General features: G+C 41.2%; 1 protein-coding gene across 6 annotated transcripts; it reads right to left on the reverse strand.

The window, feature by feature from the left end:
* Window positions 1–51: 51 nt before the first annotated feature.
* Window positions 52–23,659, reverse strand: LOC121151259 (syndecan binding protein). Of its 6 annotated transcripts, none has more exons than XM_040972539.1 (9): window positions 23,577–23,659; window positions 15,100–15,169; window positions 10,803–10,881; window positions 9,360–9,469; window positions 6,670–6,831; window positions 4,828–5,003; window positions 3,851–4,022; window positions 1,928–2,019; window positions 52–1,183 (listed from the first exon to the last, which is right to left on the reverse strand). In XM_040972539.1, exons 2-9 carry the CDS (start codon window positions 15,148–15,150, stop codon window positions 1,129–1,131), a joined length of 897 nt encoding a protein of 298 aa, XP_040828473.1. In that variant the 5' UTR covers window positions 15,151–15,169; window positions 23,577–23,659; the 3' UTR covers window positions 52–1,128. The 6 variants fall into 6 exon arrangements, with proteins under 6 accessions (XP_040828473.1, XP_040828475.1, XP_040828470.1 ...); XM_040972541.1 differs by having other exon boundaries at window positions 15,100–15,164; window positions 23,571–23,640; XM_040972536.1 differs by lacking the exon at window positions 23,577–23,659 and adding an exon at window positions 16,246–16,269 and having other exon boundaries at window positions 15,100–15,164.
* Window positions 23,660–23,944: the final 285 nt, after the last annotated feature.

Below are 23,944 nucleotides of genomic sequence, written 5' to 3' on the forward strand. Positions count from 1 at the left end.
TACGCAAAACTGAAGCAATTGACAACATCCAAATGATGCAACAGACTAAAATTTCATTTACACAGTATTTATTTAGGATAGGCATAAACCAAAACAGAAAACAAGTCAGGATAAAGCGTGTCATTGTCATTCTGTTTGGAGGGAGAAATCAGGAAATGGAACAAACTACCTGGAAAGCATTTCAAGATTATCCTCAAAGTAGCTACGTTACATAATATTGACATTCAAATGGCAAAATTATTATTTTGCTTAACCTACAAATGAAAAGAGGAATCAAAAGTTTATCCTGTTCAAAGTAGAAACTTTACATTAAATATATAGCGCTTTGTTTCTCAGAAAGCAGTACTGGCGATTTTGGAGAGGAAACATGTTTCCATGATGTGATGTCTAGAAAACGTCAAACACAACTAAGCTGTGCTACAGCTCAAGAAGTACCATCAGCCTCTGGGCTAGTGCACATCTCAGTTTAATACAGAACTACATTTTGAGTTTTAGGAAGGCAGCAATGATTATATTTTGGCTTTCATTCTAGAGCTTACATAGTTAAGGCGGCAGTTGAAGCATATAGGTGAAGGTAGTTAAAATGTAATGACAATCATCATCTCTTAAAACCTACATACACTGAATAATGCTTACATGGAATGAAACCAGCAACTACCTAATGGTGTTTACATACATACAGGGTACACGGGTGGGAGGGCCATCTACAAAGGCAATCATTCTAAATGTACATATTAAAATTGCAAATATACCAAGAACTAAAATGAAGAGCACTACTCATTACCTGGAAGAAAGGTAACTGGTTCTCACACACAGCTAAGCTGGCATCAGCCATCCTAATCAAAATGGCTTATAAAAGCATCGGGTTTCCAGTAGAAACTATTCTAGGAAAGTCCGTCAAATCTTATGAAAGTTTCACAGCCTGTAAAACCAGGATAAGGCTACAACTATCGTGAAAGCTGAAGAACAGATCAGATGAACCAGTGGACCCCAGCCACGGTGGAAGACGGGAAGGCCCTCATGCAGCAGATGCTCCCTGGCTGCGGGCAAGCTTCACGGGCATCACACAGAGATTCTTGGGAAAGGAAAACCAAGCTGCTCAGCAGTGTGGCCGCTGTGCTGCAGCGGTTAAACCTCGGGGATGGTGTGATCCATCAGGCTTTTCATGATGCTTGGTGCCATCCTACAAGAGAATCACTTTGATTATTCACCAAGATTTTCTTTTCAAAAAATGTCACGTTAATCCACGTTCATTCAGAACTTGTGGACATCAGGTAAGACAGGGAGACAGGGAGGGTCACTGAAACAAGCGCAGAGCCAGGAATCTCTGATCCAGTTAACAGTGGGAAGGCCCTCTATATCCCTGACTAGAAGGTTACTAGGTCAGGCGTGAGATTATGTCCTCAATCTAACGCTGGTGATTAAAGAAGGTGCCACGGATGTGCTAACCTAGGGAAGGTATCAGAAAGGAAGGTTTGGTTACCACTGGTTTCAGAAAAGAGAACCCTAGAACAGCGTTCCAGGAAAGCTAAAAAATAAAGGTTATATTTCATTTTCACATTCTTATTAGGATTCTGAAAGGATTTTTCCCAGTTGGCTTAGCTTAGCAAAGACCCCATGATGAACACTAGAGTTTGAAAAGCTCGGGAGAAGGTCACTTGCCAGGCCTGTTCTAGCTTTGCAGCTTAGCCCTTCCCTGCCCCGACATACGGAAGCATTAGAACTGTTCAACATCCCCCAGCTGAGAATTCTCCTTCCTCAGCCAGGACGAAGTGCGCCGGCAGTCACGCTAAAGCCGCTAAAGCCAACAGCATGCCCTGCTCTGCTTGGTACCCTCTTCAACTACATGCTGAAACTTGGTAACAATAAAGTAACAATAGAGTGTTTACATAAATTACATAACCACGTGCACTAATTGTGTACTTACCGTTTAATAATATGTTCAAAGATGAAAGCAGGCATGATTGTGATGGTAACCACAGTCCCAGATGTTGACAGTATGTCTGCAATCTGAGAGTCCTGATAAAAACAGAATGGAAATCAACTTTACCAGGCTTTCATAAAATAAATATATAAAAAACCTGTTCTTGGTAAAAAATATGCAGCATACCTTCTGTTATGTTGTGTTAAATATCTAAAATGCTGACCTCTGATTTCAGATATTTTTGTAGTTTTCCTTACCAAACCTTAGTCTTTGTTTTTTTTAAAGATTTATTTATTAAGATTTATTTATTTTTATTGGAAAGGCAGATATAGAGTGAAGGAAAGATAGGAAGATCCTCCATCCGATCAATCACTCCCAAAGTGACTGCAACAGCTGGAGCTGAGCCAATCCGAAGCCAGAAGCCAGGAACTCCTTCCAGGTCTCCCACATGGGTGCAGGGTCCCAAGGCTTTGGGCCATCTTTCATTGCTTACCCAGGCCACCTGCAGGGAACTGGATGGGAAGAGGGGCTGCCAGGAGTAGAACTGGCGCCCATATAGGATCTTGGCACATTCAAGGCGAAGACTTTAACCACTATGCTATAGCGTCAGGCCCAAGATTTATTTTTATTGGAAAGCCAGCTATACAGAGAGGAAGAGACACATAGAAGAAGATCTTTCGTCAGATGATTCAATTCCAAAGTGGCTGCAACAGCCAGAGCTCAGCCACTCTGAAGCCAGGAGCCAGGAGCTTCCTCCAGGTCTCCAATGGGGATGCAGGGTCCAAGGCTTTGGGCCATCCTCAACTGCTTTCCCTGATCACAAACATGGAGCTAGATGGGAAGCGGGGCTGCCGGGATGGGAACCAGCACCCTTATGGCATCCAGGCATGTGCAAGGCAAGGACGTTAGCTATTAGGCTACAACACTGGGCCCACCAAGCCTTATTCTACAGAAACTATTTTGCAGCTGGTAACAAAACTTAGTTGAGGGCCCAGCTCAATAGCATAGCAGCTAGAGTCCTCCCCTTGAACATGGCACGATCCCATATGAGCACCAGTTCCCATCCAGCTCCTTGCTTGTGTCCTGGGAAAGCAGTGGAGGATGGCCCAAAACCTTGGGATCCTGCACCTGCATGGGAGACCCAGAGAAGGCTACTGGCTCCTGGCTTCGGATTGGCTCAGTTCCAGCTGCTGCAGCCACTTGGGGAGCGACTCATCGGACAGAGGATCTTCGTCTCTGTCTCTACTCTTCCTGTATATCTGACTTTCCAATAAAACTAAATGTTAAAAAAAAACCCTGAGTTGAATATATCAGGAGAAAATAATTTTCAGTTTCCCTCACATACAATGCTACAATATTCTGTTAAATGTAATCTAAACCAAACTTCTGAAATAATGCAGGTCTATCTTAACATCTTCAGACTTTAAGACAAATTTACTAAGGGAATTCAAAATGCTAGTGCAAGTGTGTACTATGATAAACTATACAGATTTAAGCTTTTTGCACCAAAAAACAATTCCATTTTTCTATAAAAAAAAGTTTGAGGTGCCCTCATATTTAGCAATTTTAAGGGGAAAAACAAAACAAAAAGTGAATGTGAACCAAAGCTTTTACTCACTACCCATATTCCCGGATTGAAAACGAATTGGGGATCCATTCAGAAAATCATCCAAATCCTCAGTGCTCCCATCTTCCACCAAGTGTTAACTCCATCACTCTGTCTAGCCCCTCCCACAGGAATGATAATTCCAGGGAAGGGCAGACAGAACCCACGACCAGCCCGGGAGCAGTCAGCTTGGGCCAGAACCCTAGCTCATATCTCTTTCATCGTTCACTTAGTTTTTCTATTTTGAAAGTGTGAAAACTGTCAAAGAGAAAGACATTTGCTAAAGTTAAAAAGACTGAGGCACAAGGTCCGTTCCTTACCTTCAGTCCGATGACGTTCTGGCCATTGACTTCACAGATGTTATGTTCTGTCAGAAGACCGTTTCTGGCTGCAGAGCTGTCTTTGACTATGGATGTTATTTTCCCATTTTTAAAGATAAAGCCAACGTGCCCAGTGCTATCTTTATGCATGGTAATTGTCCGTTCAAAAGGCCTACAAACATGAATTCAGTTAAGAAATTTAAAATCAAGGTGAACATTTTAATGGATCTCATATGCAATGAATTCTGCCATTTGGATAGTTTCTATAACAAAGACCATGTTTCTGGATAAGAACTTACTATAATTGATAGTATATATTGACAGAAAACTTATACTTTTCAAAAAAGAAGTGTTTGTGTTTAGGATCTCTTCATAATGGCTCAATTCACTAATCAAGACTTCCCTTGAGGCTGGCCTTACGGCACACGCCAAGTGGCCACTTGCGAAGCAAACACCCCATACGGGTACCTGGCTCCACTTTCTCTCTGTTGCTCTGCCTTTCAAGAGAATAAAATTTTCAAGTTAACTTTAGTGTCTTGCACCCTACACGGCCAGATGTGGCTTCCAGGATTCTCAAACCACTTTAGAGTTCTACACTGGCTCTGACTCTCCTAAGGGACCCTAGCCCGCACTGTATATAAACATCCCAGGCTGGATGCTTAAGAAGAGGATTTGGGTTGAAACCAGCTACTTTTCCAATACACCTTTTACTATTTTCTGAAGAGAATGGAGAACCCTTCTAGACGACAGATTTCTATAAGCCCAGAAATGAGATGCATGTTGCAAAATCAGAATGCTATTTAACAAAGTTATACTATGTAAAACCAACCTTTATTACATAACTACAAGAATGTAAAACTTATCCATAGCATCTGGTAATTTTCTGCAACAAAATTCTATTTCCACAAAATCCTGGGAGCCAAAGAAAATGGAAATCTGCCTGGGCTTCCCTTTGAACTGTTCACGCAGTGGCTCACCGGTCTCGGATGGTCATGGTGATCTTCTCGCCAAAAGCCTGCTTGAGCACCTTGTGAGCTTTGTCGGAGCTCCAGCCTGCACAGTTTTCACCATTGATCTGAAGTACCTGGTCACCGAACCGCAAACCAACCAAGGAGGCTGGAGAATTTGCCTGGACTAGCTGAACAAATATGCCCTGGATGATAAGAAAATAAGTTTGGTCATTTGCCACTGTTATAATGACTTAAATACACTGAAAAATTAGGAAGCAGCTGTTTGCATTAGATATCTAACTCTAGTAACAAACTGACAACAAAAAGGAAAAAACAGTGTGATTTAATGTGTCAAGTCATCCCCTGACAACAATCTAAAAAATTTATCAAGCCAATAACCTTCTAAAAAGTGAGACCTGAATCATGTACGACCCACGAGGCCAACCTCAATTATTCCTTCACCACCCTGAAATAATTTAATACCCCTAATTCCCACATCATGTCCTGACTATCCCACTAGGTGGTCCAGCCCCCTGATATTGGCCTGGGGATATAGTCCAAGTGCTTGAGTTCCAGGAGAAACTTTTTGATCTGGTCCAGCCTTGGACATCGTGCTCTCTAGGGAAAGGACCAGCATATGTAAGAGATCTAACTCTTTGAATTAAATAAATAAATCGTTTAAATGCCATTCATTAACTAAGCATTAAGCCCTTATGGATATTATATAAACTCTCAAATGTTTAACAAAACATAAATAGGCAAATATAAAGGAAAAGTAAGCCCAGGGAAATAAATCTAAGGTTAAACTCTATCTATACAATTTAAAAGTACATCAGATGAGCTTTCTTCTCTTCTGTTAACCTTGGGTACTAAGAAACAACTAGGTGGCATTCCATGAAGTAGCCAGGGGACAAATGCACTGCCTTGATCCCTACAATGTAGGACAGTTAACCACAAAACATTTTCTTAGGTCAGCACTTTAGTGCAGTAGGTTCAAGCACCACCTGTAACACAAGCATATTACAAGGGTATCAGCTTAAATCCCAGCTGCTCAATTTCTGATTCAGCTGCCTACCAATACACCTGACAAAGCAGCAATAGATGGTTTAAGTAACTGAGCCCTAGCTACGCACATGGGGGATGCAGCCTCCTGGATTTGGCCTGGCCCAATCCCAGCCACTGTGACAACAGTGCGAGTGAGTCGGAAAATGGAGTGTGTGTGTGTGTCTGTGTGCGCGCACGCTCATCAAATAAATCCTAGACAAAAGAAAAAATTCAATAGATAGTGGCTATAAGCTTGAATTGGCATAAACCCCACTATATCTTTCACAATTAAGGATTCCTCCAAGACTGAACCTATCTCATTTCTCCAGTATGATGAGACGTAATGCAATGACCGCCCAACTGGAATGTTTTGCCACGAAAATGACATATTAAATTTATATCTGAAAGGTAGAACTAATGATGCCATAAGATAATCTCAGAAGTCAAATTACCATTTGGTTTAAAAGTGAAAACACACTGATTATCACTGATTAGACATTTCTTTTATGTATGTTGCCCCATTTCTATGTTGGAATTCTGCTATACCAATTACATTACAAAGTACATAGGTCAGTGAACTTTATTTCAGTTACAGAACACAAAATAAAAGACACACAAATGAGTGTGCTTGGAAATTCCAGTTCTGCTTCAAAATAGGGCATCTCTAAGTAAACAAACTTGGATTAGCAGATTTAAAATATTCTCAATTCTAGATGTACCATTATAACCAATTAAAGCATTTTAATTTCAAATTATTATAACATAAATCATTTAATATTCTGTAACTTACTTAGGCAAATTCCAATAGATACTAAACATACTTACATTATCTACTGATTTAAGCCGGAGTCCGATTTTTCCATCTTGATCCTTACATAAAATGACTTCACGGATCCCTTGCTTAATTTCTGCTCTGCGAATCCCAACATCATTTCCAGTTACAGGAGCCACCATATAGTTCATACTGGAAGGCCTTGCTACCAACTGCTGATAAAACATGTGCCAATAGAGTAATCTTTGATAATCTTATCCATTCAGAGCAACATTCTTATCTTCATGTTGGCTGAGGTTTAAAAAGGCATGTTATATATGTTCTAACACACATGAGAAAGTCAACTTTTTTTCCTCATCCCCTTTAATATCAATATGAATTTTAAAAATCAGATATGCAAAGCAGACTGCTTCAGAATGGCTATATACTAAGAAACTTGTGTAGGTATCATGTTTCTCATTTTTTTTCCAAGTTTTCTCAAGAAAAAAATAAATTCCTGTTTTAGATGGACTTTCTCCTCAAACCAAAAAGACAGGTGGAAAGAAAGGGCTTACCAAGAGTTCTTAATTGCAATTTGTGATAGGCGCAAACAAATTTTAATAGATTAAAAGCTCTGATCTGTCACAAACTGTGATGCATAAAGCAGTGGTAACAGGAAAGAGCTTCAGATGAAAATATCACACATTCAAAAATTCTAATTCCATTAGAATTCATAATTCCAGCTGCATAATTCCAAACTGACAGTCCTAACTGAAGTGCCACTCACTCACATAGCACTATATTAGAAATCAGAATACAATCACAGAAATTATAAGGCAAAAGACACTACATCTACAGGAGGTATAATATTAGGTAAAGAAAAAAATTTAAACCAAATTAATTCTTCAGCTATAAATCACATGCCTCGAGCTTTATGAATTTTGAAGGTGACAATCGAATAGGAGGAGAAATACACAACCAAAATCAATGCACAATGGTTGAAATTTGCTGTAGTAATGGATTTACTCTCACAGCACTACAAAAACATGGTAACTATGCAAAATGATAGATGTTCACTAGCTTGATTATGGTCATATCTATCTATCTACGCCAATGCACCACGTTGTACACCTTAAGCATATAAAATTTCCATTTGCTCCTCAGAAAAGAGAGGTTAGAAGGTGGGAGGATGACCTGGATAGCATTGAGAGACAAGAAATATTCAGTGAGATGAAAAATCAGCTAGACAGAAAAGTTACCAAATATCTTTAGCATGAAATGAAAGCAAAAGGTAGGGCTAGCGATTCAGATGCCTCAAAAACAGAGGCTTAGGTAACCCTAATAAATGAAAAAAGGCAACCAGCTCAAGTGCTGGCCGAGGAGCCATGGAAGCCGTATACACTAACTGCAGTCTTGAAGCCCCTTGAGATGATCAAAGCAGCTATGACTGTCTTCTCCGCTTGTATCTGAAAAACACTTGTAAAGACAAAAAATAACCTTTTCTGCTTCTCATACTTCCTTTACACATGAATTGTTGGCCATGGTTAATCCACATTTTGTTTCTTAAAACTATTGGCGTGGAAATGTGAATTATTTAGGGTCGTAATCAGTAGCATGACCACTGTGATGAAAGGCCATGTTAGAACTGCTCCTTTCTGGAGAAATGCTGACGGTACTACGTCAGGGGTCGATGCTTGATTTTATAAACTCCTGAGTTGAAAATAATTTTTATATTGTTTTAAAGTTGTAAACAACCAGGAGTATGAGATAGAGACCACGCATGCTAAAGAAAGCCTAGAATAGCATTATGAGACATTAATGAAAAAGCTTGCTGAATTCTGGTTTTATGAAGCAGAATTGTATCCCTGAAGGGGAAAGTATGAAGTTTTTAATGTCCTATCAACTTCAAATATTTGTTGACATCTGCGTACAGAATAGAAGGAATTAAAGAAGCAAACGGTATAGGCAACTCCAAAATGCATTCTAGACTTCCTGGTGATGCTGGGATTTGAATTTTATTTCCTCTGACAGTGTGTTTCTTGTCAGCTTCCACTACTTAAGAATTACACACTAAAAAACTAAGCATCTTCTTCCTTCCTGTGAGCACTGCCTAGGCCTGTTTGTGAGGACTGCCTGGGCCTGTGTGCTTACTGGGCTTGTGAGCACTGCCTGGGCCTGTTTGTGAGCACTGCCTGAGCCTGGCCTTAGCCCTGAGAGCAGCAGCTGGGTCTAGCTCCAGCCTACTGACCCTCCTAGAGCCAGCCTCTGCACAGCTCCTCAGATGCACTAGTACACTCCAAGCTCTGAGGCCCAGCTCCATGGCTCACTCTCCAAGCTTCCACCTATGCTAGTCTAATCTTTTCCTTGTGTTAAGGTAATCCTACGGGAAAATAGGCAACTTTCTATAATTGCACAGCTACTCCATACTTAACTTGTTTTTTCATTCATTTAATTTATTTTATCTGATTACTTAAACTACCTCTGTCAAAAAGCAGGATTTGTTTTCCGACCTGATAGTTTAATAGCACTACAGTTATGGTGGCTAGACACACATGGAACCTATTTCCATGAAGTATTTTATTGTAATTACAATAAGTGCTATAAAGTACTGTGGTCTTACAGCAATGATTTAATATTGTCAATACATTAAGCCTAATGTCTGGAATCTAAAATACAAAGTGCTTCAGATTTCAGAGAAGGTTAAGATTATAAGCTAAAATTTTATGTAATTCAAAATTAAATCCACCTAATTAATTATACATACCCCCTGAGCTGGTGCTCCAGGGACCACTGCCATATTTGCCTGGATTTCTTCTTCATTTAAACTCAGTCCCATGTATTGAGAAAGTTCTGGATACAGTTTTGGATAAAGACCTAATATAAGCAAATAAAAGAATCAACAAAATAGTAGCACTGGTATGTTACTGCAAATGAAAATGATCATTTCATGGTTTTTACCTGTGCTAAAAGGTACATTTAAGTTAAAAAAAAATCTAGAAATAATTTAAAATATATATCCACAGGGGCTCTTCCTCATCTCTACAATAAAAACTGGAAAATACAGAAAATGAAATCAAAGTCAAAAAACATAAAAACATTCAGATGAAAAATACAGTGATCTTCAATAGTCATAGAGGACTGGTTTGAATTAAAAAATGAAACCAAAAGAAATCAAAGTCTATCAATTTATTTAATGTCACATCATTTTAAGAATGTTAACAAGGGCTGTTGTTGGGGCAAAGGATGGCATTCCATACAGGCACCCATTCAAATCCAGGCCTCTCCACTTCCAATCCAGCTACCTGCTAACGTGCCAGGAAAACCAAATCATGGCCAAGTGCTTATATCCACGCACCCATGTGAGAGACCTTCGTGGGGTGCTGGGCTCCTGGCTTTGGCTTGGCCCAGCCCTGGCCATCAGTCATTCAGGCAGTGAACCAGACATGGAGACCTCTCTCTGTCTGCCTTTGACTGTCTTCTTTCAAATAAGTAAATCATTAAAAAAATGTTTACCCACATTCCAGTGAGATATTACAAATAGCAGTTTAAAAGATTAACTGTGACTTTTTAGTATTTTAGACTTTTTAGTATTTTAGACTTTTTAGTATCCTATTTCCAACAGCTCTTTCCTACAGGATTTTAATTAAAATGGATTTTCAAAAAGAACGTCATAGTTTTAAGACAAGACGACAAGTACAAACACCTGATGTTTCTTTTACATCTGAAGTCATATCACTTAGAGGTTATGTCCTGAGTCCCTCTGAACTTTGAAGTAAGAGGACACAGGCCCTCAAATGAGCCAAAGATTGCATATAGAACATGAACAGCCTCTGGGATTGGGAAAATGCAAAAATAAGGAAGTGGTTAGAAATTTTAGCTCTGTCAGCAAAGAATTTCTTTCCTAACAGCAGTATGGGGAAACTTTAGTTTGCAAGCAAGGCTTTTTTCATAAATGTGATAGCCATATTATACGGCCTTTTGAGGCTAACATCGAATGTCACTAAGCCACAAAGCACATCTTCATATTCAGTTTACTGTACACAGTCATTTTTAACCAAACCCCATAGTTTTCTTATTACTGGACTTCAACCACTGATTTTATATACTATGTCAATATAATTAAGGGTATATTGCATTCTCTATTTCAGTAAAAGAAGATTTGGCAAATATTTGTTTATGTAGAACGAACCCAAACATAGAAACCTACTTCCATCCTGAGGGATGGGAGCAGAAGCTTCGGACAAAATTGCTGGGTTGGCAGGGTTTGCAGAAAAAGCAGTTTGAGCCTGAAAAACATAAGAAAATCCAAATAAGATGCTATGCTATAAATACTTACATAATTTATAAGTTAAACCCAGTACAACCAAAAACACTAACGCACTGCAGTTTTATTTAAGAAGTTTAGTTTCAATACATCCAGTAATACATTTTTTTTTAGGTAAATATCTATTCAAGTTCTTTACCAGTGTCTTTTTTTTTAATTTTTTTTTAAATTTTATGACATTTTATGACACACTTTCATAGGCTCTGAGATTCCCACAGCCCCTCCCCAAATCTTTCCCCATACTGAATTCCTCCATGTTATTACAGTAGTACAGATCATATCCAGTCACGATTCTTTCATCAGCAATACACCTTTAAAGAAAAGTCTGTAACTCAAAAAATGCATTTTGGGGTGGGTGTTTGGCCTATTTATTTATTTTTAATAAAATATACTTTTCTTACATTCAATTTTATTTTTAAAAGACTCATTTATTTGAAAGACAGAGCTCACTAATGTTTTACTCCCAAATGCCTACAACAGTCAGGGTTGGGCAAGCACAGTGGCAAGGAGCTCCATCAGGGTCTCCCACAAGGGTGCAGGGGCCCGAGCACTGCACTGACTGCTTTACCCAGCACAGCAGCTTGATGACAAGTGTAGCAGGGCAGGACTCAAGCCTACACTGACATGGGAGCTGGTGCTGCAGGTGGCCGCCTAGGCTGGGGCACCACAGAACTGGCCCTAATGATTTCAACAGTAGCATCCCACACCAGAGTGTCTAGGTTCATTCAACCTCTGGCTCTGGTTCTTGACTGGTTTTCTACCAAAGACCCTGGTTCACATAGTTGGGTTCCTGCCACAGACACAAGACATGTGGACTGAGTTCCTGACTTTTGCATTAGCTCTTGGAAGTATTTGGGGATAGAAGCAGCAATGGGAGATTTTTCTTGTGCTGTCATTTTCTCTGCCTTTCAAATAAAACAAAGCTGCCAGTTCACTGCTGCAATCTGGCTTTGCTATGGCGTCAAAGGCCAGAAGATGAGAACATGAGTACTTGCTCCTCCACAGTGTCTTTTCAGAGGCACAACAATGACAACAACAACAACAAAAGTATCATTCACCTTAGAAAATGAAGTAAAAAATGTATTGAACAATTTTAATAGCTAGTTTATTTTCAAATCTAGTGGAAACAAAGAGCCGTATTCCATGTCTTAGCACCGTCCCTCCCTACTCTGCTCTCAGTCGGCTGGCGGCCCACCCTCTGCTCTGACCATCAGAGGCGCTCCTAATGGATACTCACGCGAGCTGCTTCTCCCTCAAGATGGCAGCCCAAGAGACACTGGAGCCCTCTTTCTTTTTCAATCTGACATTTGTCAATCTCAACTTTTTTCTGCTATTTTCAAAATTCAAGGTGTCTACTCAAAGCTATGGCTAATTTAATCTCAGAAAAATTCAGTCCTCCCCCGCCTCAGAAAAAAGTACAGTCATTCTTTTATATACACCTGTACTTTCTTACCAGATAATGTACTGATTGATGTCTTATTAATGCCTAATGGTTATTCTAGCAAAATGTTTCAGCTCAAAGCCTTTTAAAAAGGAAGCACTTGTCCAGAAAAACATCAGAGATGTAAGAAAACCACAGGAATAAAAACAGCAGTACTTCAAGGAGGGAAGGGCAGAACATTTAAGGACATCGAACAGACCACTTCCATCAAAGTCCTGCTAAGTGTGGATTTCAGACATGTATGAACATTTTAATGCTCACACGGCAGCTGTATCAGAACGTAACTGGTCACGATTCCCTTCACATAACAACTTTCTCATCCAGTTACAAAGCTATCATAGCAACAGGTTACTATTCATTTCTTTTTCCTTTCACACCAGTAAAGGCTTTTTTCTAAACATTTATTCTTTGCCTAAAAATTCTCACACATTTGTAACACTTTCAACACATTAATGGATTAAGATGTACATCTTACTTGCAAATTGATGTCAGGGGCTCAATGAAAATGATCTTCAGGATAAGGAGTTCTGAAATACTATACAAACCCAAAATGAATTGTCTCACAACTACCATACTAAAACTCTAGGGATAAAGAGTTACAAAATAGTTTGGTTTATCTTTCCAAATTAATAAACAAAAGCGAAACAGGTTCTAAGTTTGCAAATAAAAGTAAATTGTAACCAGATTGGTTCATTACATGTTACAATTTACCATCAGAAAAATGCTCACATTTGTGTAACAATGAGAACTGATTGCCACCCCATACTTTAAAAAAAGAAAAAGATTTATTTATATTTATTTCTATTGGAAAGGCAAATATACAGAAAGAAGGAGATACAGAGCAGAAAGATCTAGTCGCTGGTTCACTCCTCAAGTGACCCCAATGATTGGAGCTCAGTCAATCTGAAGCCAGGAGCTTCTTCTGGGTCTCCCACACGGGTGCAGGGTCCCAAGGCTTTGGGCTGTCCCTGACTGCTTTCCCAGGCCACAGCAGGTTGCTGGATGGGAAGTGGAGCCACCAGAACACAAACTGGTGCAAATATGGGATACTGGTGCATGCTAGGTGAGAATCTTAGCCACTAGGCTACCACGCTAGGCCCATTTTGCTTTGTTGAGCAAAAACGCATGTCTTCGGGCCCGGAGCAGAGCGCAAGTGATTAAAGTCCTCACCTTGCACGCCCGGAATCCCATATGGGTGCCAGTTCTATCCCGGCAGCCCTGCTTCCCTTCCAGCTCCCTGCCTGTGGCCCGGGAAAGCAGTCAAGGACAGCCCAAAGCTTTGGGACCCTGTACCCGTGTGGGAGACCCGAAAGAGTCTCCTGGCTTCGGATTGGCATAGTATCAGCCGTTGCGCTCACTTGGGGAGTGAATCATCGGACAGAAGATCTTCCTCTCTGTCTCTTCTCTCTGTATATCCGCCTTTCCAATAGAAAATAAATCTTTTAAAAAAGAAATGCATGTCTTCAAAGCTAATCACTGCACGAGGGACCATGCAATGCAACGGCGTGAGGAATACTGTAGTTTCTGGTAGTTCCTTAGAGAATAGCAAGGGAAATACCTACTACTTGATTCTAACAGGAAACAAATCACAATTTCCCTGTGCTTTTATGCCACCACTCTATTCTAAATGAAGCATTTACTCTACTATTTGCAACCACAATCAGGAGGTACAAAATTAAAGATTACTTAAAGATTAGAAGAAAGAGGTACTACCAATTTTGCACCAAACTACGAACATCCACAGGATGCATTGCATTTTATTAAATCTATTTTATGTAATTTACATTTTTGTCAGAAAAATCAAGCCATTTTTTTTTTTTTTAAAGATTTATTTTTATTATTTTTTTCATTGGAAAGGCGGATATACAGAGAGGAGAGACAGAGAGGAAGATCTTCCGTCCGATGATTCACTCCCCAAGTGAGTGCAACGGGCCGATACTATGCCGATCCGAAGCCAGGAGCCTCTTCCGGGTCTCCCACGCGGGTGCAGGGTCCCAAAGCTTTGGGCCGTCCTCGACTGCTTTCCCAGGCCACAGGCAGGGAGCTGGAAGGGAAGCGGGGCTGCCGGGATTAGAACCGGCGCCCATATGGGATCCCGGGCGTGCTAGGCGAGGACCTTTAACCACTTGCGCCACCGCGCCGGGCCCAGATCAAGCCATTTTTGAAGAATTTATATCAAATTCTAAAGAATTTATATTGCATGACTATTAATTCTCGTTGAAATACAAAGAAAACTGCTAGGTGATGGTCAGGTGGCATAGCATCCTATTCTTCTATCTGAGGTGCTGGCTTCCCATTTGAGTGCGTTTGAGTCCTGGCTGCCCCACTTCCCATCCAGCTTCCTGTTAGTGGCCTGGGAGAGCAGCAGAAAACGGACAAGGCCCTGGGTCCCTGTCACTCAGGTTGGAGACCAAGAAGAAGCTCCTCGGTACCAGGTGAGGATGAGCCTAGCCAGACCAGTCCAGCTCTGGCCTTTGTGGTCATTTGTGGGTGCGAAACAACAGATGCAAGATTCTCTTTTTCTTTCCTTATTTCCCTCCCTTTCCTTCTTCTCTCTCCGTAACTTTCCCATGTAAAACAAACCAATCATTGCCAGTTTTTCTGTAACTTTTTAAACTACAATAAAACCAAACAAAAGCTTTGTGAAGTATAAAAACAAATACATATGCTATTTCAGTTTCTTCCTTCTGCCACAACTAGAATATGTGCTATAATACATTCTTTCAAAAACCAACATACCTGAATTACTTTGTCTACCTTCAAGTCTTCAAGAGATGGATAGAGAGACATTTTTGCAGATTTTTCTAGAGAGAACAAAGAGTTATTTTATTCAATTGTCTTAAGAATTAAAATACTATGTATAAACCAGGAACAACTGTTTAACACAAGAAGAAGCATTTGAACTATAAAAGGTTTCCAAAACATCCCCTCTGCTACAACATGGAATATATTCAGCACAGATTAACTTTTAACTTTCCTTCAAATGAAAGTTCATTCATTTCACAAGTTTAGAAAACCAAAAAGAATAGCCATGTGACCTAGCTTACACCAGTGCTTGGGGATGAGCCTGGATTAAAGACACTATCTTTGGTACTTTGAATGATCTTAGGCACTGCACGAGGTCTTCTTACAACAAAAGCCTCAAAGCAGATCAATGTATTAAATATATAAAGCAGATGCAGTATCACCAAAAAAATCTCTATACTAAGAAAAATACATATGTATATAGATAAAACAATGTATATAACCATTAATAGTTTTACCTGTAGGATATAACATAATAAGCAATAAAATGTAAACTTTTAGGTACCATGAATTGCTTTTCATAATATAATATTTTAAAACAAAATCTTCTGAAAGCATTACCTGGGCACATTGTTCAGTGCTAGGGTCCGTGCAGTGGGAGTGGAGGACAAGAAGGCGTGAGGGCCGCTTCCCTGCAGCCAAGGCCAGGAGCTTTCCGCTGGCAGGCAAGGCCCAGCGGACACCCCTGCAACCACCTCAATGCAGTTCCACCCCTCTTCGCATGGACACCCGACCACCCCACTGAGAATTCTGCAATCTACTGAGGAACTGTTTGCCTTTGTGGAGTCGGTTTTTACAATCAAAGTAAGCTTGGAAGTTGATGTTGCTGGCAATATCTTGCAAAAGGGCCTTTTACAATCCATGCTGTCTCTGCTGCTCCAGTGCCCATCCTTGATCTTTACGTCCCTCCTCCTAGGATGTATTTCCTCTCTTAACTGATTTAAGATTAAGCTGTAGAATGAGGAATGTGTTACTGATTGATATGCACAATCTATTGACTTCCAGACCACAGGGTCAGGATGGATAATACCCTGCTTTAAGGTGAAACAAAAGGCAGAAATTATCCTTGGAAACACCTACTTGACCATGATGTAAACAGCCTGTGCCAGAGTTTGTGACTGCTTCTGTAAAAATAAAGGGGGACAGCTTTCTTGCATTGTCCATTATAATGCTGAAATTGCCGTGGTCCATTTCTTTTCTCTTTGTGCCTATTCCATGCACCCTTCTTGGCTGGAGCAGGCCTCAAGCAATTCAGTCATTCTGAGATGAATGTCTGATTCAGTCCATGCAACAGATTATACTAATTGGGTTTAGGCTTTGACATATATTCTTGAGCCAGGTATCATTTCCCATCTCCAAATCAATCTAGTTGTATGATCTGCAAAACTGGAACTGTGACATTTAAATATTAATACTCTGCCCATTGTTGTCAAGTCTTGTCAGAGGAGGTACCCTGGAGAGGGACGATATTTCACTTTCTCTGCTTTCAAAGTAACACTCCAGCCACGCTCTGGCAGCACCTTTGCCAGGCACACAGAAGCACACCCCAGCACTCGGTGGAGCAGCTTGGCACCAGTGATGCCAGTGTGGCACTCCCCTTTCAGCACCTGATCTCTCAAGCACTATTCCAGGTGCTTCTGCACCGAACACCAAGGGGGAGAAATGCCAGTTTCACCATGGTCTCGGGCAAGTTCACCATACACCCGAGTTCCATCTGCTCTTTCTAATATGTACTGGATCTCAACCCTAAGAATTAGATTCTTAGTTTATTTACACTGCAGAAACAACACCCGAGGTGGCTCAATAACAATACATACTTATTTGTCACAATTTTGGATTACAGAAGTCCAACAACAGGGTGTCCTCCGATTCACTGCGGTGGGTCTGGAAATGTTCTAGGAATTTATGCACATCTTTTGAGTTTACTTTCCTTTTTTAATTACTTGAGGAATAAAGCCAGGATATTTGAGACCTTTGTTTGTTTGTTTGTTTTCCTCTTAATGGGGGTGGTTACCACTAAAAATATCCCTCCTGGAAATGTTTTTGCTGTGTTTCCTGTTTTTGGCATATTCGTTTCTGCATATTCAAAATTGTTTTTCTAATTTCCATTTTATTCTGACTTCCCAAAATAATCAAGGCTATGTTAATTATCACATAATTGTAAATTTTCTAGTTTTCCATTACTGTAGATTTTTAATTTCACTTTTGTGTGTGTGAATAGAAATATGGAATGAATTCAGTTGTGTTAAATTTGCTATTTGTCCTGTCACCTTGTGTTTCAAGAAAATCTTTCATGCGCACTTAATAAGACACATCCCATTTTACTGAGAACATCGTGCACGCGTCTACATCCACTTGGTCTACAGTATTGTCTAAGTGCTCCGTTAACTTAGTCCTAGACTGCCTGGATGCTTTTTTACCCATTACCAAAACTGTGTTACTGAAATTTCCCATGCATGTGGTATTCTTTCGCCCAAGGTTTCCGTATTTGTGAACTTAGTAAATATAATAATCTTTCTTCCTTCCTGTGAATTGACATAATGAAAAATGTCCTTTTTTATCTCTTGTCACAGTTTTGACTGACATTCCTAATCTGGCTTCCACTTCCAGGGAATATTAAATGATACTTTGCTGGCAGTTCTTTCGGCATTTGGAGGAAATTAGCTCACTTGGTGGCACGCAAGGTTTCTACTGAGGAAACTGTACAAGATTCTTATGAATGTTCCCTTGTACATAAGCTGCTCTTTCCTCTTACAGCTTTCAAATGCTCTTTTGAGTTTTGACCAGCTGATGTTAGTGTGTTTCAGTATGTGTAGACGGCTTTGGATTGCTCCTATTGGAAGTTCGCTGGGTTTTTTTTGAATCCAAGTATCAATTTTACTCCCCAGATTTGGGAAGTTTGAGCTCTTCAAACGGCTACCTTTTTCTCTTTTTCCTACTTCTGGAACTTCCACGCTAGTATATTGGTCCACTAAATGTTATTCCACTCCCATTCTGAACAGTCTTCAAACTTCATTTGTTGTTGTTTGTGTGATCAAAAGATCTTTCAAATGATTTTTGGTTTTGCTGATTATTTCTGTGCCCGGTAAGCATGCTGTTGAACCCCTCTAGGTAAGTCTTAATTTGGTTGCCATACTCTGCACATTCAATTTTTTAGACCCTTTTTAAGATTAATACTATCATTTTGTTTACACATTATTTTCCTGAGGTAGCCGAGGAAACCTTTGTGGACAAACTGAAATACTTGTTTCCTTAGGGACAATTCCTGAAAATTTTGTTCTTGAGATTGTGCCCTGCTCCCCATTCTTTATACATTTCACATTGGGGTATCAATGTGAAAAACCAGACACCTCTCACAATCTTCATGGACTGCCTCTAAAGGGAAAGGTCCTCACCAACCACCCTGGCTAGGGATTTTGCATATTTTTCAAATATTTTATGGTGGCTACATCACCTCTGGTTTGTATGTATAAATAGTCATACAAACGTGTTGATTCTCTTTTTTCAGAATACCCAGAATCCCCCTGGCAGCTGTATGTGGTACTTGAGGTAACCCAGAACTACCGTAAGCCCATAGCTCTCTTGTCTGCAGAGGACCTCAGGCTTCGAGAGTCAGCAGGTGCAGCAGTCAGCTGGGCATGCTCCACCTTTCTCTCCCACTTTGCATCCCAGAACTGCCAGAGATGCAGGACTGCAATAGTCTTGTTAGCTCTCTGAAGTAAAACCAAGTCCCGCATCTCGACAACCTCAAGAATGTAGACTATGCCAGTTTACATAGGGCTCCAAGACAAACAACAGAGAAATGACCCTTTGGATAACAGGCTGAAAGTCAAAACACAGGACAATGCATTGACTCCTAGCAGTGCTCCAAGACAGCCAGGAAAGTCACTGGGCCAACTGCTTATGAGACAAACATTCCAACTTTCTCCTTCTCAAGATAGTAGCAGGCACTTGGAATTTTTCTCATCTTTCTTCAATGCCTCAACACGGAAGGGATCTTGGTGAGTGTACACAACTCCAATTGGGGCACTGGGGGAGAGGGAACGGTGTTGTGGCATAGTAAGATAAGCTACTACTGGAGACACCAGCTGGTATCCCCTAGAAGCACTGGATCAACACATGGCTACTCCACATTTGATTCAGCTCCCTGATCTCCCTGATACTGCACCTGGGAAAGCAGCAGCAAATGACCCAAGTACTTGAGCTGCTGCCACCCACATGGGAGACCTAGACAGAATTCCAGATTCTGGCTTCAGTCTGCCCGAGCTCTGGCTGTTACGGCCATTTGGGGAGGGAACAAGCATATGTAAGACCTCTGCTTCCCCCTAAATCTTCCTTTCAAACACACAAATCGTAAAACATACACATACAGACATAGACACACACACACACACACACAAACTGGTCACCTTTGTTTTCTGTGCCCCACAACCTGCCCCTTTCTCCTCTGTGCTTAAATTCTGTAACAAAAGAAGACAGTCCTTCAGGCATACTCCTAAAAGCACTGGATGTTTAGTTTTTTTCTTTCCTTCTCCAGACACTCAGGAGCATTAGTTTTCTCCAATTCACATTACACCGAAGGGGAATCATTTATAACAAATACGTGCCATGAGATTTCCTACTGGATCACATGATGCGTGTCTCTTAACTAGCTTATGTACTTCTTAAGGGAAATGGTGTAGCAACTTTGTTGAGTTAGTTCCTCTAGTTCCTCTGCAGGGAAAAGGAGGGCCTGGGCTTCCTATGTTGGGTTCATGATGAGGCATCAACTGCCTTTATTTCTATCTTTTGACAGATTTCCCTGGTTATAATCTCCAGTTTAATACTGAAAATGAAGTGGCGTGGGACTTCTTCAGGAAAAAGTAAGATCTAGATTTATCAATAAAATATAGCTTTTAATGAGAAACAATCAAATATTATGTAATTCCATGAATTCCGGAAAATAAAACTGAATACCCATATTCAGCGAGTCAGTTCCCTAGCAGCCTTTCCTTTAAATGCAAGGTTTCAACTTTTGACACTTTCATCAATATGAACAAATACAGTATTATCACAAACAAAATTAGAAGCAAGATACATAAAATCAGCAACTAAAATCCACTGGACAGATATTTCCCAGCAGTCTAGAACTATTTCTATTTTTGTTCCTATGTTCTGCTTTACCACTGGCTAGTAGCAAGATTCCTTTGTCTCCATGAAAAATGAACCGGATGAACACGAATGGTTTTCTAGAAGTTTCTCCTCAACTACCACCTGAAATAGTTGAACAATTCTGAGGTTATCTAGAATCGCCAACTCAAGGTTAGAAATCAGCTTTCAGAACTTTTTGTAAGATAACATATATTACACCAATTTATATTCTTGTAAAAATTTAGTTTTAGGTTTGTTTTAGATGTTCTAATTTAACTAACTCTCAAATTCTGTTGTCAAGCATAATACATTCCTCTAAGACTTAACTTCCGTGACTTAATTTCATCAAATGTGCTTGCTAGCATGAAGTATTTTTGTTACAACCTACCTCCTAGTTGCTGCCAAGGAATGTACCCCCTGTGCCAACTCACCAATGCAGAAGGTGTTGTATTTACCTGGAATGCCCTTCCTGACTTTCCACCCATCAACATCCTCCACAGCCTTGAGGTCTAACTCAAGAGACTTTTTTTTAGTCTGGCAACCTCTGTTCCTCAATTCTGCAGTTTTGCTATTGCCTCATTATGTTAGTAACAAAAGCAAGGACAACATTCAATTTCTTACGAAGTAAATCAAATGCTTCACCCTCCAAGGCAGCAAATATTTATCAACTCCTTTGACAAGTAAGATCAAAGTATTACTAAGTGTCTAACTTAATGAAATCAGATCCAGCTCCCCATTAGTGGATTGGAAAAAAAAAAAAAAACAATGGAAGATGGCCCAGGTGTTTGGGCCCCTGTCATCTTACCTTCCCACGATAATGGCTTCTTTTATCACAATCTTCCTTACAGTAAAAGCTTTGTTTCACCAGGCTAATTTCCTGAAAAGAACTGGTGCTCTCAGCCTACCATTAAGGCAGAACTGGCCTACTCTGCTCCCTGCTGTATCCTGCCACTGCCCTTGCTTTCCAAAAGGCCCCTGAAGTGCTTCACTAGGCTTTAGAAAACAACCTCTCAGGGCTGGCTTTATAGCATAGACTACAGGCAAGGGGCTTGTCTGAGGACCAGCTGTTCCACTTCTGAACTGGTTCCCTGCTACTGTGCCTGGGAAACTAGCAGAAGATGGCCCAAGCACTCAGGCCCCTATCCCCATGTGAGAGTCCTTGATGAAATTCTAGTTCCCTGGAGTTGACCTGGCCCAGTCTTCCAGGGAAATGTTTCTCAAACTTGGTTCATCATCAGATTAGAACCTCCTGGGGCATTAGTTAAAAATAGTTTGCCAGGATGACACAGATTTTATGAAGAGAGTTTAAGAATCTTCTTTTTAACAAATACCTAGGGGAATTCTGCACATCAAGTCATAGGAAATTTCATTTCTAACCTACTGGACAATCAAAACCCCAGTTTAACAACACTCGCTGACAACAAGGACTTGAGAAACATTTACACATTTCCAGCTTTCAGAGTATAAAAAAGTGAGTTGCCTGGTATCTATCAAAATCATAAATTCATTTCCCCGACCCCCAGCAATGTCACTTCATGTCTTCAGTGAACAGATATGCTTATATATACAAAAATTTCAAAAGCTCCAAAATGCTTTCACTGACTGTAAAATAAATGCATGATGCTTAACAGCATACATTTTAATATTCATACTAAAAAGAAAGGCAGAAATATACTTAGCATTTGCCTATACAAGGATAAAATAGCCCTGGATGAGAACCAAGGAACTGAAAAACAGTGGGCAGCCTACTAAAAGCCGATGCAGTCGGCAGGACATACAGATTCTAAACACTATACCCGTTTCCACTGCATCAATCTTTACCCAGTGACTGCTTACCTTATCCAAGAGGAAATACACTTACAAAAATAAAATGCTGGCAGCACTTGGAAAGAAATTAATAAATGATCAAGTTATTATTAGCTGAAGGAAGTATTTTTAAAGTAGTAAGGGGAGTCTTTCTAGAATCTCGACTTTTATTACTTTAAAAAAAGTACTCCAAACTTGCAAGAAGAGAAAAAAAAAAATACAGTCAGGTACATTTCAAGGAACTGTTAATTAAAACTACTTTCAAGCATCAACCAATAGCAAATTCTTTCCCTTTTGGTCTTCATTTGTATATCCTTAGGTATAATGCCCAAACATAACTAAGCATTAATGTTGCCAAAGTTAAATTTGAACTATAAAAAGGTGACCATTCACTGAAGGCTCTACACGTCATTTCATTTCCTCATGTTTATTCTTCAGCTCAAACCATTTGATGTGTTATACTTACATGCCATTTAAAGCACAAAAGTGCACATAGCTGAGTAAAAGAGGTTTTTATTATTTGCCATAGGAGAATGAATACATAAAGCAGATCGGAGATCTCGCCAATCACCCACACGTTTAGAAATCAATCTAATTACAAGGCCTGTGGCAGCTTTTCAACTTTCCCCTTTTAATCAGCAGTTTCCTCTTTTTAAAAAATTAACAATTTGATAACTCACTAAGAACTGCCCTTAAATGGGAAAGAAAAAAAAAGTGAACACAGACAGTACATCTAGACTAAGTCATCCCATAAGCTCTTTTCAAAAATTGGCACAATGCAAAGGCTAAGGATTCCAGAATCCACCGCGGTGAAAGAGAAAAGTTTCCACATCCTTACTTCCTGCAGTTCCCCCAAATACAAAGGAAATCGTGAAACGAAAGCTCTGAGTCACCAGACCTCACCAGGATACGCGCGTTTCCTCCTGAACACACCCTACTGGGAACGTTGCTAGCTAGGCTCCAACTTCTCCAGAAATCAGCTCGGAGCCAGCGACCTCCTCCCCACCCTCTTCACAAAGTCGCGGCTCAGCCCCGCTGAACAAACACCGCCTCCCTCCCGTCCCGTTCCGGCCGCTCCCCACCGGCCACCGCTTAGGTGCTTAGCTGCAGCCCCAGGAACGCCGAGCACCTGGGGCAACCGCGGCCAGCCGCTCCTTCCTCACCGGTCTCCAGGGGAACCACCAGGGTCAGGACACCCGCCCGGGAAGCGCTGCCGGAGCCGGGCCTCGGGGCTCCGCGTTCGGTGGGACCACGACCCCCGCTAGGTCCCCGGGGCCGGGGGCGCGCGTCGCTCCCCAAACTTTCCCTCCTGGGGCCCAGCCGGACGCGGAAGCCCCAAGGAGCGGGCGTAGCGGTCCCCGGTGACAAGGGCGCTCCCCGCTAAGTGCTTCGGCCCCCCAACCAAGGTCCTTTGTTCCCTGGCCCGGAAGGCAGCACAGGCGTCCCGCCTGTCGCCAGGGATCACTCACCTGGGGCAGACGGGCCGCCGCCTGGGTCCCGGGGACCGACTTGGAGACCCGAGAAGAGCGAACTGGAGCTCGCCCGAGGCCCGCCCGCCAGGCGCGTCACGGCGCCGCCCCCAGCCCCGGGCCTGGGACGGCGCAGGCGCACGGCGCCGGGTCAGGTGACGCGGCCCTCTAGTAACCGGATGGTGGGACTGGGAAGGGCCCCCGGGGGCGGGGCGGAGTGTGGGGCCATCCTATAGCTCCAGGGAATGTGCCCGCTGACTGCTCCATGCTTAAACTCTCTCCCCATTCTCCGCAAGCCCTGTGCTCAACCGTGTGTCCTCACTGGTCACTGCCATGTGTACCCTGCCTGCGGTCACCTGGCTCTCTTGGCCTTT

Source organism: Ochotona curzoniae, unplaced genomic scaffold (genome assembly GCF_017591425.1).
Source record: "Ochotona curzoniae isolate NIBS_2020 unplaced genomic scaffold, NIBS_Ocur_1.0 contig_2318, whole genome shotgun sequence".
NCBI classification, from domain to species: domain Eukaryota; kingdom Metazoa; phylum Chordata; class Mammalia; order Lagomorpha; family Ochotonidae; genus Ochotona; species Ochotona curzoniae.